The sequence below is a fragment of the Camellia sinensis genome, chromosome 2, assembly GCF_055761805.1.
Source record: "Camellia sinensis isolate YWXY chromosome 2, ASM5576180v1, whole genome shotgun sequence".
NCBI classification, from domain to species: domain Eukaryota; kingdom Viridiplantae; phylum Streptophyta; class Magnoliopsida; order Ericales; family Theaceae; genus Camellia; species Camellia sinensis.
In genome coordinates this window covers 201,792,141-201,807,383 of record NC_138962.1, presented here as the reverse complement: position 1 = coordinate 201,807,383, position 15,243 = coordinate 201,792,141, and the positions used below count along the sequence as shown (strand labels likewise).

The 15,243-nt window shown below is 35.0% G+C and overlaps 1 protein-coding gene across 1 annotated transcript; it reads left to right on the top strand.

Annotated features, from left to right (window-relative positions):
* Nucleotides 1-7,690: 7,690 nt before the first annotated feature.
* LOC114307621 (uncharacterized) lies at nucleotides 7,691-14,954 on the top strand. Its single transcript, XM_082913347.1, has 6 exons — nucleotides 7,691-7,795; nucleotides 8,799-8,909; nucleotides 8,991-9,073; nucleotides 9,842-9,988; nucleotides 10,129-10,277; nucleotides 14,495-14,954. The coding sequence occupies exons 1-6, from the start codon at nucleotides 7,691-7,693 to the stop codon at nucleotides 14,563-14,565; spliced, it is 666 nt and encodes a 221-aa protein (XP_082769473.1). The 3' UTR covers nucleotides 14,566-14,954.
* The last annotated feature ends 289 nt before the right edge of the window (nucleotides 14,955-15,243 follow it).

Sequence of the window (15,243 nt, the reverse complement as noted above, 5' to 3'; positions counted from 1 at the left end):
AAAGCTACTAGTAGGGGACACTTGGAAGGCCAAAACACTGAAAATGGCCAAAATTTTCACAATTGGCCGGCAGGCCACCATTAGTGGCCGGCCACAAAATCTGTTTCCAGACCTGATTTCAAATGGGCATATCTCCCTCATCCGGACTCGATTTTAGGTCATTCTTGAGTCTAAATTGAAGTTCCGGAAGTCTACTTTCCAATGATGGTATCCTCACATCTAAATTATAAGTGTGCAAATAGATATGCCTATTTTAGGGAAGGTTGCTCAGTCTTTTCCTAACGGATTGATGCCTAACTTTTCCCCCAATTAGTTTTCCTCCCTTCCCTCCTATTTTATTCAACTCCAAACCTCTAAATAAGATATTTTGAGGATTTTTTCAAAGAGTTCACCTCCCTTTCATTTAATTCCACTTTGTCCTTACTCAGTTTACTGAAAAGTGCAATATTTAACGAAATGCGAACCTCAGTACAGCGTAGAAACTTTTGGGAAAAATATTTTGAAAAAAGAGGATTTTGAGGTCTAAAATAATTTTGGTTAAAAATATTTTTGGTCCAAAATGGGGTGTAACGTTGGGATTTAGAGGCTCTTCTTGCTGAACAAATTGAGCGATTGGACAGCGTAACTTTCATCATCGAGTAATCAATCAGTGGCGCCCAAGCCTTAAGGGCGGTCAAAAATAGGGTGTCTACACCATATCTCACACAAAGTTATGACAATGTATCCCACAGATATCCTCTAGATTGAATGAAAAGATGCAGAAGTTCATTTTTCCTAACAAAAGAAAATAGGGTTGCAATAGAGAAACACTTCCCTTAACTATTATTTGTACCACACATTCACACTAGTAAATAGGTTTATTATGTTTATGACCTGGGTGGTTATCACTATTTTGACAATATTGCCAAAGTTCAGTGAAATTCCTGGCAATTTAGAAATATGATAGTGTTCTATGTCAAAAATTGAACCGGTAAAGTTAATAGCCTATGATTAAGGGATCTTATATTGAATTTGAAGGTGAAGTTTGAATGTTTAACATGCTAAAAGATCCATTTTTGGTGAAACCCATGCATATTAACATGAATTGATTAACTCTAAATAATCCCTCTGTTTTCAAAGAGATTGAAGTGATCTCCATGAATCTACGTACAACTGGGTAGTCATTTGTCGAACACACATAAAACAACCAAGTAAATAAGTAATTATCTACCTACCTACCACAGATAAACATTAACAATCAAATGAATCATGTCTCCACCATTCAATTTGAAGAAATCACAACCTTTAAATGCAAAATACAGTCCCAACAAATCACATATAGGACACTGCGTGTCTCATTAGTTTCGAAAATTAGGGAAAACATTAATCCTGATAATTAAGGAAAACAAAGATAGAAAATTAGAGAAATTGAGTGAGTGAGTGAGAGAGAGAGAGAGGACCCATACCTGAATATACAAAACAGAGAAATCAAATAATAAGAGGCACTGATGAAAGAGAACACACGACACTAAAGGAGACAGGCAGACGGGCTCGGAGATACGACGTCGGTGGCGCCACTAAAGGATGAGAATGGGCGACGGCCACAGCAGCACTGGAGAAAAACACGCTGAAGAATGAGGACAAAGGGCTAACCCGTGTTTTGTTTTAACAAAGAAAGAGACAGAGATGAGAGAAAAACTGATAAACACAAAAATAAAATTGGGGGGAAAATTGTAGTCTATTTTTTTTCATTATCGCCCAATATGACAAAATTTTCCCTTTAAAATTAGCAACAAAATAATTTTGTCACCAAAAGGTCTTAAAATATTAAAAAGCATTAGTGACAAAAACATATTCCTCACTAAATGGTCTTAAAATATTTAAAATCAAGTTTCTAAAAAATATATATATTTAAAATTATTGGTGACAAAAATATATTTCTCATAAATTAGTTTATAATTGGTGACAAATTTGTTTCTCACCAAAAGTGTCAAAATTTTGGTGCCATCCAAAACAATTAGCGGGAAAAGTTTTGGTAATGAAACTTGATTTTTTTTCTCACCTAAAAGGAAGTATTTATTGACGAAAATAAATTTTGTCACATATTATTTTTATTTTTTTATTATACGTGACAAAATTTATAATTTCTCATGGATTATTCTTATTTAGTGACGAAATTTGTTTTCTTCACTAATTTATATACCAAATCAACAACAAAGTATAAGCTAAAAAAATTGTGAAGATTGAAAACCCATAAAAATTTTGAAACAACTCAATTAAATTGATGCAATGCAAGAAAAAAAATAGAGAAAAAATAACCCGCATTTGATGCAGAGAGTGGAGTCCTGTGTATACAAGAAAGGCCAACGGTAGTGTAGGCATTGAAGGTGGAGTAGCGAGGGCAAAGAGCGATGGCAGAGAGGTAATGTGCATGTGTTTTGAGAGAGAGAGAGAGAGAGAGAGAGAGAGAGTAGATAAACAAAAAAGGGGGCAAAAAAAATTAATACCCTATTTTAAGAGAGAGAGAGAGAGAGAGAGAGATGATAAACAGAAAAAGGGGTTAAAAAACAAATACCTTATTTTTTTCATTGCCGCTCAATACATCAAAATTTTCCCACCAAAATTGGTGACAAGATTATTTCCTCACCAAAAGATCTCAAAAATATTAAAAATTATTAGTGACGAAAATATATTCCTCACAAATAATTTTATAATTAGTAACAAATTTTTTTCTCAACAAAAGTCCAAAAATTTTGGCGCCACAAAAAAATTAGCGGAAAACTTTTTGGTGATGAAACTTAATTTTTTTCCCACTTAAAAAGAAGTATTTATTGACAAAAATAAATTTCATCAACTATTATTTTTATTTTTTTATTGTATGTGAAAAAATTTATAAATTTCTAGCAAATTATTCTTATTTAGTGACGAAATTTATTTTCTTCACTAGTTTTCTTCACCATAGGTTACTTTTGTTGTAGTGATTGTCAAAAAAAAAAGGGACTTTTTGGCGATTAAATTTTTAGTCGGCAAATGTCTACTAAATTATTAGTTGTCAAAAATTTAAATTTTGACTTTTGCCTACAAAATTTTTAGTCACCGATAATGGTTTAAATTTTGATTTTTGCATACTAAACTCTTAGTCACCAAAGGTTTAAGTTTTGGTTTTTATCTCCTAAATTTTTTGTTGCCAAAGGTTTAAATTTTAATTTTTACCTACTTCATATTTAGTTGCTAAAAGTTTAAATAAAAATTTATTTAACTTTTTAAAAAATATATGGTGACTAAATATTTAGTCGCTGAAGGTTGTACTTTAGCTAGTAAAAATATTTAAGTCGGCAAATATTAAATACTTTTGTCATCAAAGTGTTGGCAATTAATGTTTTTAGTCGGCATAAGGTCTTGGCGATTAAAATAATACTTTTAGAAACTAAATTTTTAGTCTTTAAATGTGGCATTTCTTGTAGTGACAATATTACATATTTTAAAAAATTACTCAAAAAAGTATACTTATAGACCACAACACTCTAGGTGTGGCTCACATCACACAAACTTTAAATCTACTCCATACACCTCACATTTAGGGTAGTTATCGAATCAAAAATTGTTTTTTCTTAACTATTAGGTTATCCAACAATAATTGTGGTAAATGTTAGAGATTAAGGAGTGGAGAAGACATCAGATGTTCAACAACTAAGGAGAAAGAGTAAAAGAATAGAATGGAATCAAGAGATTAAGGAGGTTGGATCCCCATTGTGAAGCGAAGAGGGGGCCAAGGATCAAGGAGAAAGGATAATCATCCTGGTATATACACAATGTTTGTGGATAATTTGCCACAAAGTATGGATCCTAAGGGCATGTTTAATCTGTTTAAGAAGTTTGGAGTGGTGAATGATGTCTTCATACCACAAAAGCGAAGAAGAATAACTGCCTCAATATTTGGTTTTGTGAGATTTAGTTGTCAAGTAGCAGCAAATGTCGTCGTGCAAAAAGCTAATGGTCTGTTGGTGGATGACAAGGTACTAGTGGTAAAAAGTGTTGACTTTGGAAGTGAGAGGCAAGAGAAAAGGCTATATGCAGCCAACAAGCAAAGGGACATGTAGTACAAAGACCATAATGGCATGAATCGGGTAAAGGAATGAATCAGTACATAGGTCAGAGATCGTATGTTGAGGCAGTAAAAGGGAGAAAAACTGGTGAAATGGGGACTGTTACAGTAAAGGCTGAAGAAATAGCAAATGAATGGCTATTTGAGAGTTTGATCTTGCATTTGAAAGTGAAGTATGCAAATGTTAACCTAAAGATGGAGCTTGAAGCTAAAGGAATGAAGGAAGTTGTGGTGAGGAAGGGTGGAGGACAGGACATGATATTGTCTTTCAATTCAAAAGAGGAGATGAACTTAAAGGTGAAGGTTGTAAAAGAAATATTTGGGGACTAGTGTGAAGAAGTAGTCACAAGGGATGCAGGGAAGGTGCTGGAGCAAGAACAATGTGTGTGGATAAGTTGCTATGGAATCCCTTTAAAGTTGTGGAATAGAACCAATCTAAATCGGATTGGGAATTTATGGAGGGAGATTATCTGCACTGACGAAGAGTTATTCCAGCCACAATCGTTCACCTGTGGAAAGATAAAGATCTCCACTAAGTGCATGGAACCAATTAATCAAGTGATAAATATGAAGTGTAAAGGAGTGATCTACCTAGTTAGAGTTTGTAAAGAATAGAGGGTGGTCGTTCAAACAATTAAAGAGACATGTGTCTGTAAGAAGCATATGCACTTGGATGATGTTTACAGTGAAAATGAACAGGTATATCAGTCTATGGAGGAAAGAAACAGAGAAGGAGAAGATGATGTTAACAAGGCAGATGAGTCAACTAAGGTGCTGGGAAAAAGTGATGGCATGGCAACAAAGGACATGACAAATGGACCACTAAACAGAATGGAGGTAGACAAAGAGATACAAGGGAAGAGTAAAACAATCGTTGTAAAGTCTAGTAGAAGAGTGGGGCAGGAGCCAAGATAAAAGTGCGTGAGCCAAATTACGGCTGTGCAGAACAGTGTCAGACCTGTGATGACCAAAAGTACACACTTGGTTATATGAAAAGCTTAAGTGGGTCTAGCTTGCTTCGACCTGGACTGAATCTAGAAGTGCAGTTGGATCTGTATCAAGGGCTTATTAATTTGGGTGGGCTTCCTGCTTCACAGAATGGGCTTAGTAATCAGGCCTTTAGTTTACAAGATTGGGTTAAGGTAGGGGAATCAGACATTAGTAAGCCAAGTGGGTTGAAAGCCCAAATGAATAACAGCAAGAGTGAAGAGAATATAAAGCTAAAAGAGTAGAAGAAATTGTGCAAAAAGGCCAACTGTCGGAATCAACCTCGGAGAAAGGGATTCTTTGATCTTGTGAGGAGATATGGTCATAAGGGTGCGTCATCAAGAAAACCAACTCCAAAGCATGCCCAATTATGAGCAACAACTATAGCAGCCTTATTATCGACATCTATTGAGAAAGGGAATGATGAAGGAAGAAGAATCCTCAATGAAGATGAAGCAATAGTATAGTTAAGGAAAACATTGGGTCTGGAGTATAATGGATCAGAAGAGAAAGTTCTGAGCAAAATAGTGGAACTAGAAAAGAATGATAAGGAGAAGCTTGGGGGAAGGGGGAATGGGGCAACTACATTGGTTAATTATGGAGGTGGGGTTTCATTGGAGCTTTATGAAGTTTTTTATGAAGATACTGGTTTGGAATATTAGAGGAATTGAAAGGCAAGAGAATAAGGGAAAGATACATAAGTTGGTGAAAGACATAAATGTTAGTATTGTGTTGATTCAAGAAACAAAAAAAGCTGCTATTACAAAACAAAGAAGTCAAAGAATGTGGGTGAGGAATAGAATGGAGTTCATGTCAGTGGATGCTGAAGGTATAGCTAGAGGAATGTTATGCATATAGCACCCTGAGGCATTTCAACTTGTTGCTTGCTGCAGTAGTAGAAGGTTCATACTTTTATCATGTACAATGTTTAATTCTTTTGAGTGTGTTATAATGAATATCTATGCACCCAATGATGTGGATAGTAGAGGAAGCTCGGGATAGTTTGATTAAATTGAAACAGGGTTTCCCTAAACCATTGTGTCTGTGTGGGGATTTCAATGAAATTAGATATATTGGTGAGAGGAAAGGCTGCTCCAAAAGAGAGAGGGGGTATGGCTGAGCTCAACGAGTTCATTGAGAATTGTGAAGTACAAGACCTACCTTTATTAGGAAAAAAGTTCACATGGTGTAATTCAAGGGAAGTGTAGAAATGGAGTAGAATATATAGGGTGTTGGTGGATCCAAGATGGATGGAGGGTTTTAAGCTAAAATTATGGGGATTACCTAAGCTCGTCTCAGATCACAGTCCACTACTCTTGATGGAAGATGATAGGGACTGGGGAGCCGTTTAGGTTTCTAAATGCTTGGTGTTTACATCCAAAATTTTCCTTTTTTATGGTTAAAGCTTGGAAGGAGTCAGAGGTTAATGGTTAGGCTGTGCTCATATTATAGAAAAAACTGAAGGTTTTGAAATTAGCACTTAGGAAATAGAAGAATGAGGTGTATGGGTCTGTTCCTAACAAATTGAAAGCAGTAGAAGAGGAAGTTCATAACCTTGATCTTCAAGCAGAGAATAGAGAGCTGGATCAACATGAGAAAGCTAGAAGAAGAGCAGCTACAGAAGAGGTATGGAGACTTCATAGAATGGTGGAATAGACGTGGTTACAAAAATTAAGATTGAGCTGGAACTTGAAAGGGGATCAAAATACTAGATTTTTTTATGTGATGGTCGAGGGTAGACAATGTAGAAATGAAATTGCATATATCGCTTTTGGTGGTTCAGTGATTGAGGAACCCAGTCAAGTGAAGATAACAGTTTTTGAGCACTTCAAAAAGTAGTATTCTGAGAAGTGGGTGTTAAGACCTAAGTTAGGAGGCATATTCAAATCAGTGCAAAGCAGTCCACATTTTGAAGTGTTGGAAATAGAGTTTTTAGAGGCAGAAATCTTGGCAGCAGTGAAAGATTGTGAAGGAAACAAGACACCTGGGCCATATGGGTTTAATATGTTATGCTTAAAAAAATTCTAGAAGGTGATGAAAAGGGAAGTACTCAATTTTATGAAGAAATTTTATAGGAATGGTAGACTGGTGAAGGGATTGAATAGCTCCTTTATTACTCTTGTACCTGAAAAGGAAAATCTTATGGGCTTAACAGGCTATAGGCCAATCAATTTAGTTGGATCAATATATAAGGTCCTAACAAAAGTCCTGTCAAGAAGATTAAAAGAAGTGCTACCCTGCATCATTAGTGAGACCCAATCAAACTTTATATGGGGGAGGAACATACTAGATGGGATTTTGATTGCCAATGAAGTGGCAGATGGGTGGAAGAAATCCAAGAGGTAGGGTGTGATAATTAAACTTCATTTTGAGAAGGCTTATGATTCAGTCAATTGAGGGTTTCTATACTCAATGCTCTTGAATTTCAGTTTTGGTTTAAGATGTGTTGAATGGATTATGGAGTGTGTTAGCACGGCTAGAATCTCAGTACTTGTAAATGGTTCTGCAACTGAGGAGTTTAGTCCTCAAAAGGGGCCTCAGACAAGGTGACCCACTATCCTCCTTCCTGTTGAACTTGGTTGTGAAGGGCTAAATATGTTGCTAACAAAAGCATAACAGATGGGAATTATTAAAGGTGTGAAAATTGGTGCAGATGATGTGATCTTGTCTCACCTACAATTTGCAGATGATTCTATTCTTTTCTGTGAGGCTGAGGAAGAGGAGGTTAGAAGCTTAAAAAAGATCTTAAGGTGTTTTGAGGTTATGTTTGGCCTAAGGATAAATTATCATAAGAGTCAGGTTTGTGGAGTAGGTGTTTCAGATGAATCTCTAGCTAGCTTTGCATCTATGTTGAATTGCAAGATTAAGAAGTTGCCCATTCAATATTTAGGTCTACCCTTGAGGCTAATCCTAATAGTAAACAAACTTGGAAACCAGTGTTGGACAAAGTTCGTAGCAGACTAGCTAGCTGGAAAAGAAAGCTTTTATCTTATGTTGGGAGGCTAACTTTAATAAAATTTGTGACTGCACTATTGCCGGTATATTATTTATCCTTGTTTAAATTACCTCAAAGGGTAGCTAAAGTGATTGACAAGTTGCAGGTTTCATTCTTTTGGTGAGAGGAGGGGTCTAAAGTAAGGAGAAGGATACACTTGGTCAAATGGGATGATTTGTCAAAAAGTATGGATTGGAAGGGACTGGAGTTGAGAAGAGTAAAGATGGTGAATGATTGTCTACTAATCAGATGGGTGGAGGTTTGGGTATGAAAAAGATGCATTGTGGAGAAAGGTTATTTGTAGCAAGTATAAGGTGGACTTTAGTGATTGGCTGCCCACTTCCTACACTAGGACTAGGGGTTCGTTTGGTTTGAATTTCGGAAAAATTTTTGGGAAATTTTCTCTACAAATAAGTTTTTAAAAGTAATGAAACCAAACAAATTTTCTCAAAAAAATTTCTCAAAACTTGTAAACCAAACAAGTTTTCCAAACAAATTTCTCTCTCACACACATCAAATCAATCACTTTTTTCAAAACTCTCTCTCAAAATAATTTTCCAAAACATCTTTTGAAAAAAACCAAACCAAACAACTTTTCGTACTTTTTATCTCTAAAACACATCTCTCAAACACAAACCAAACATACCCTAGGGTTTCTAGTGTCTAGAAAGGCATACTTAATATTGCTGTGTCTGATAGCCTAATTCTATAGTTTTACTCAACAATTGGCAGTTAAAGGTTGGAGATGAGAGCAAAGTTAGGTTTTTGTTGGATAAATGGTGTCATGCCACCTATTTTAGAGAGGAATTTCCTGGCTTATTCTTTTTGTCCTTGGATAAAGAGGTATTACTAAAAGCAATGTATGAGAGAAAGGAAGTTACAGGGAATTGGATGTTTAATTTTAGAAGAAGGCTATATGATTAGGAAGATTGTGAGGCCACAAGACTTGAAAGTCTCCTAGGTGCTGCACCTCCTTTGATGGATGATCAGCTTGATAGACCGGTAGGGTCAGCAGTATCAATGGAGGTATTCTCAGTGTCCTCAGTATCAACGGAGGTATTTGTCACTACAACAAAACTGGGTTTTCACGGAACTACATCAACGACATACAATAAATACACGATGTGGTTTCTTACTTTTACGACTTGCTTTTTTTACACGTCGTAAATAATTGTCCAACCACGGCGTGTCTACTACGTAGGCCATGAATGGTAGTAACGATAATTTTTTTATGGCTTGCAATATTTGCTGTAAATAATAAAACTTTCTATGGCATGCATATGGCATGCCGTTAATGCATCAACTATACACGACGCACATACGCTAGTCGTGAAATGTATTGCACTTTTCACCTCGCACACAATGCCCGCCGTTAAAAATATTACACTTTTTACGACTCACACAATACCTACCATTAAAAGTATTGCCTTTTTATGACGCACAATGCATGTCGTAAATGTTATGACCGAAAAATATGACGCCAAAATGAAAAACTCTGGCGCCAAAACACCAAAAAAATATATTTAAAAAAATAAATATATTGACCCTTTGACTCACTACTACAACAATACTTAAAGATCACATTTAAAGAAATTAAAATATGACACTTTTAATGAAAGTATGATTAAAAAATTAAATTAACATTTTAATCATATCTAATTTAATTGAGTGTGATAATATTTATTTTTATATCACTCCTCAATTAAATATAATTATATATTTTTTTTTTAATCACATATTTTAATTAATGCGTGATTATATTTCCACATGTGAAGAAACAGGAAGAGCATCGTTCAAAAAACAAATTGCCCTAATTTCATTCCTACTTGCCCCAATCGTAGTTCTCTACTCACTCATTCTCTCTCTCGCAATGATGCCACAGATGACAACACCGACGTGGGTAGAACCCCTTCGGTGTCCAAGTAACCCTCATCTTTTCTCTCTTCCTCTCTCCCTCTCTCTGTCTCTCCCTTAATCTCTGGCTTTGTGTGACTCTGCCCTGTTATTATCATAGCTCTTGGTTGCTAATTTTTTTCTTTTTTCCTTCATCTATATTTGATAGGAACACAGAGGTCAAGGTTTTAGAGCCAGCTTCATCAAACCATGCAGTTGCAGAACCAAGAATCATTGTACAGACCACCAGTGAGGTTGATCTTTTGGATGATGGCGAAAGTATGGCTAGAAAGTTGTTAAAGGAAATCCTTATCCAAGGTAATACTTCTACCCAGTTGGGCCTGTTGATTCATTGCCCCCTCTCTGTAACTCCTTTACTCTGTACCACCAAGTGAAACACTCTTCCCACCCCTCTGCAAAACCCCGTATTTCCCTCCCTGACCCCCTTTCGGCTAGATTAATAAATGAAATCAAGAATATATGTGTGTGTGTGTGTGTGTATTTGTATGAGTGTGTAGGGTTCTATTTTGAAACATTGGTTGTATGTGATTGATTTTTATAGCAACAGCTTCTGGTAAAAATCATATGACAATGATTCACTATTTTTTCCAAAGACCCAAAATGTATTCAATTTAGTAGATGTATGATTTTTGTCTTGTTTGTTAAAGTTTAAGTTTGAATTTCATGGTTGATTTGATTCGTTTGGTTGCTGGAATTAATGGGGAATGAATAGAAATTGTAATTTGGGTAAAAAATGAATAGAATAAGATCTGTTTCGTTGGTGTTTAAACCTTATTTTTGTTCTGTTGTGGTCCTTTGTTTGGTGCCCTGTTGCTGGTGTGTTCTGGGTTTTTAGTTGGTTTCAACTTATATCAACAATCTATTGTCCTGGTGGAATGCGGTTAAATTCTGAGAGGTTGGTAAACAGGTTTGGGAGGTTGCTCCTGCTGTAGTAATTTAGAGTGTTTGGAAAGTTAGGAATGCATTCTAGTTTGAGGGGAAGAGTATTCATTGGGTGAAGTACAACAGTAAAGGTTTGCCTTTTTCTGTTGATGATGTTGTCTTTAGGTTGGATTGTATAAAGGGCTGCTGAGGTGTATTTGGTTTAGCTGTGTTCTGGTGGTCGTGGCCTCTTTGCTTTTGTCTTTGTTTTCATTTTTGTGGCTGCTAAATCATCTTTATAAACTACATCTTCTTGTTCATGTCTTAACATTTGATCTGTAATTTGCTATATATATTCATATGGAATTGAGATGAATGTGAATCATTTATGATATTGATGTTAATGACAATAATTCTTGAATGCATGATTCACAGACATGCTCTTGTGAGATTCTTCTTTTTCTTTCATGATAAATGACAGATTTTAAAGTTCATAATTGATATTTGAATATACTTCCACATAATCCAAGATTGAAAGTCATAATAACTAATAAGATAAAATTGAGTCTTCAGAGGTTAAGCATGGAAAGGGTGACCGACTAAAGCACAGAATTATACTTAGATAACCAATTAAACTACCCAGCCAAACTCTTAAGTTGTGTGAGAAAATTGGACCATTGTGATTAGCTTGGGTGAAATGAAATTGATTAAGGCTCAACATAAAATAATAGAGGTGAATTAAGGGAAGAAATTGAATAAATTAATAAAAATGTAGTTTATAATTGGATTGGTTTTTGTGGCCTTTTTGCTTTTGGGTATTCTGTACTGAATATGCTCTTAATATTTTCTTGGATTGGTTTGTGTCTGTAGTCTATAATTGTAGTTGTATTTGATGTAAAGTCCCTAAATTAATATGAATCATTTGAACTTGTTCTTCCAATCTGATCCTGTGTTCTATCCTTTGGGGTATTCCTAGTCCCTCCCAAATGCTATGATTATCCAACTTTTGCTTTTTGAGTGGTTCTCCCCACTGAGTTTCCCTCTTTTCCTCTGTGCTTGGATTCTGGAATCTAGGTCCCTGTTATAAGAAAAACCCATAAAAACTAAATCAAATACAAAGTTTCTAGACAGTTTCCTTTCATTTCCTCTTAGCTCATCAAAATATGTGTGCATCTTCACATGATAAATGATATGTTATTTCTTTGTACCTGATATTGTTAATGAGTAGTAGGGAAAGCACAATTGAAAAGATCATGGATTCATGGGTGTGCTAGAGAGGCAGCTTTTTGAGTTTATTTATAGATTCTAATTTATCTATGCTAAATCAAATACAAAGTATTCATTTCGATGGAGGTATTGTGATTGCTATTGAATCTGATATGTTTTATATAACAAAGTCACAATTTTCCTAATATTTAATATATATGTTTTGCTTTGTTCTAAAAAAAAAAAAAATTGTAAAAAAAAATATTTGTTTAACATATATATTTTTAAAACATGTTAAAGAAATATTATTGCAAATTTACATTAGCAAAATGTCAGCAATTAGTATTTTTTGTTTTAAAAATTGGTTAAGTTAGTTTGAATGATTAGCAAAAATAAAGAGTGTGGTTGGAGAACGCAATAGCTAAAGCAATTAGGTAAAATAAAGAGTGTACTATTTTTGTACTTTAGCTAGCGAAAAATAAAGAGAATGGTTGGAGTTGCTCTTACACCAAATAAATAGGCTCGTTTCAACCCCTCCTAACAAAAAAGGTAGACAGAGAACTAGAGCTCAAGAGCTTGGAACAATGGGAATGGAAAAGTGTCAAACATTTTGGCCCCATCAGAAATCAAAGTAGACCAAAGGGGAGTTCGAAGTTAATGAATTAGTACCCTGCTTGATACTTCACTCAGGTGAGCTGCTAGCACCTTGGGCAGTGCGAGGCTTATTGCACTGCGGCTTCCTTCTTTAAGAACAATTTTCTTTTAACAATTACACATCAAATAAAATGTTGCTTTCTGTTTCCAAAAAGCCATGTGCCATACGAGCCCTTAATAGTTTCCTTTGATACAACTTAAGCTTAGAGCTTTATCACCTAGACAATTCAAGTACATCTTTGGTGCTTCTATGCCTTTAACTCTGATGCTTTTATGTTGAGGATTGATGTTGGTTTAGGAAGTAAATTTTCAACTTTGAAACCAAGTTGAAACTATGAGCCCTTAGTGGTCTCCACATTCAACTCACATTGAAATTCAAAGTGAGCTTAATGTGCTGAAGAATCACATGTTCTTTTTCTTCTACTAAAATAATAAAGCAATTGGTGGATATCTCTTTTTGTTCTACTATATTTTCCTGTACAAACTTAATGGTTTGTTTGCAGATTCCTACTCATTTCCCTCTAGAAACATTGCAACAAAAGAGGTAACTTCATTAGAGGTAGCTTCATTTGAGGTATGAAAAAAAAGGTTTTGCTTTATGTGGATTTTATTTGCATATGCGTTGAGACTATCGAGATTTTGAATTTTTGCTAATTTTTCATTATGACATTGCTTTTATGGGACCATTGAATTATCTTATTAATTTTGGAATTATTTTGTTGATGTTTTAAAATTTCTCGATCATTTCTTAATACCTCAAGAAATATTTTTGTCCATAAGGAGTTGGTTTTTGTAATTATGTGAAGTTTCCTTTGTCATGCAGACAAGAAATGCAACATGGTTAGTTGCTCTAGCTATTATTGCGGGTTTAGGTGCCTTAACACATACATTAGGCACCCTCGTCCCTGTGATAGAAGCAAGTGAATTTGCTACAGCTGCAGCTGCAGCTGCAACTACTATAAGAACTGTTGTCGGTAGTTTTAGATAATTTCTTAATAGTTGTCGATATGTTTAGAAAGATATAGTTTATAACTTAAAGATATAGTTTTCGAATGTTTGGAATGTATAGACAATTGTTGAATGTATATAATTTGTGGATATGTTTTTTTTTTATGTTTCAAACAATATTTTGGTGGTTGATTGATGTTTTGTGATGCTTGTTTATAATATTTGTTAGATTGTACAAAATTGATCAAATAGAACATGCTGAATTTAAAATTTAAAAAAAAAAAAACAGCATATTCTATGGCATGCATAATAAATCGTTGTATTACATATTTTACGGCACGCAATCAGTATCATTATTTTCTCACCGATTAACGACATGCAAAAGTAGTCATAGAAAAAGTAACAGTGACGCACAAAATCTGTCATTAAAAGGTTTTTAACAGCGTATTATAGGATGTCGTAGAAAAGTAACGACACACAAAATCTGCCGTTAAATAGTTTTTAACGGCGTAAGAAGCATATCGTTGAAAGTGAATGACTTTGCATAGCTGGTCATAATATGGCACGCAGTGCACGTCGTAGAAGGGTTTTTACAGCGTGCATTTTTTGTTGTAGTGTATGGGTTAAATACTTGCCTCTTAGAGTCCAATTTCTTGGGTGGCTAGCATCGAAGAGTAGATTAAAGACAATAGTTTTTCTCCAAAGAATTGGTGTGCTCCGAAGCAATGCATCAACTCTATATGTGTTCTAGAAAGCTGAGATTGAAACTGTGAACCATGTCATGGTGTCCTATCTTTTTGCGTCAACTGTGTGGACTGAAATGCTAAATTGGTGGGATGTGCAAGGGGCCTTACCTGGAACTATTGAAGGGTTACTTCTATGGTGGGATAGGGAGAGGCTCAGCAGTAAGGAGTGAAAGATTTGGAGGGGCATACCTCTAGTTGTGTTGTGGTAGCTATGGAAGCTTCGGAATGATGTTGTGTTCAATGCATCAGTCCCTAATGTGGCCGAGTTATGTGAAGTGATAAAAGTTAGAATTGCATTGTGGTGGAGACCATTTTACTCAGAGCATAGTTTTACAATTCAGGATTTTGTGCATAATCTTAGGGCAAGTGAGAAGGTGTATTGCAGGAAAAAGGGTGTAAGGTGTTTGTACTGTATTCTTTGTCTTTGTTGCTGTGTTTTGTCTAGCTTCTATTAATCTAGTTGGATCCTCTCCAGCTGGGTCTTTATTGATGTTATCTGTTGTAATTGTGATTTGTTTTGATCTTCAATAAAGTTTTTTCGCTGTTTCAAAAAAAAAAAGGATAGCCAACAATAAATATAAGAGCAATAAAAGAGAAGAAGAATGGTTGTAAATTGATACTCCACACCATTCAACTTGTGACACTTGCTTCATTATCTCTAAAAAGCAACATAAAAATAGTGAGTCATTCTGTTTAAATCAAAAAAAATTAAATTAATTAAAACATTTCATGATCTTATCCAATAGCATTAAATAAGATCCAATTCCGAATCTACTCATTAGTTAAAAAAGTTTATATTAATTTTTGAATTATGTTAGGGATTTCAAATATTCTACCAAATCTCTTAT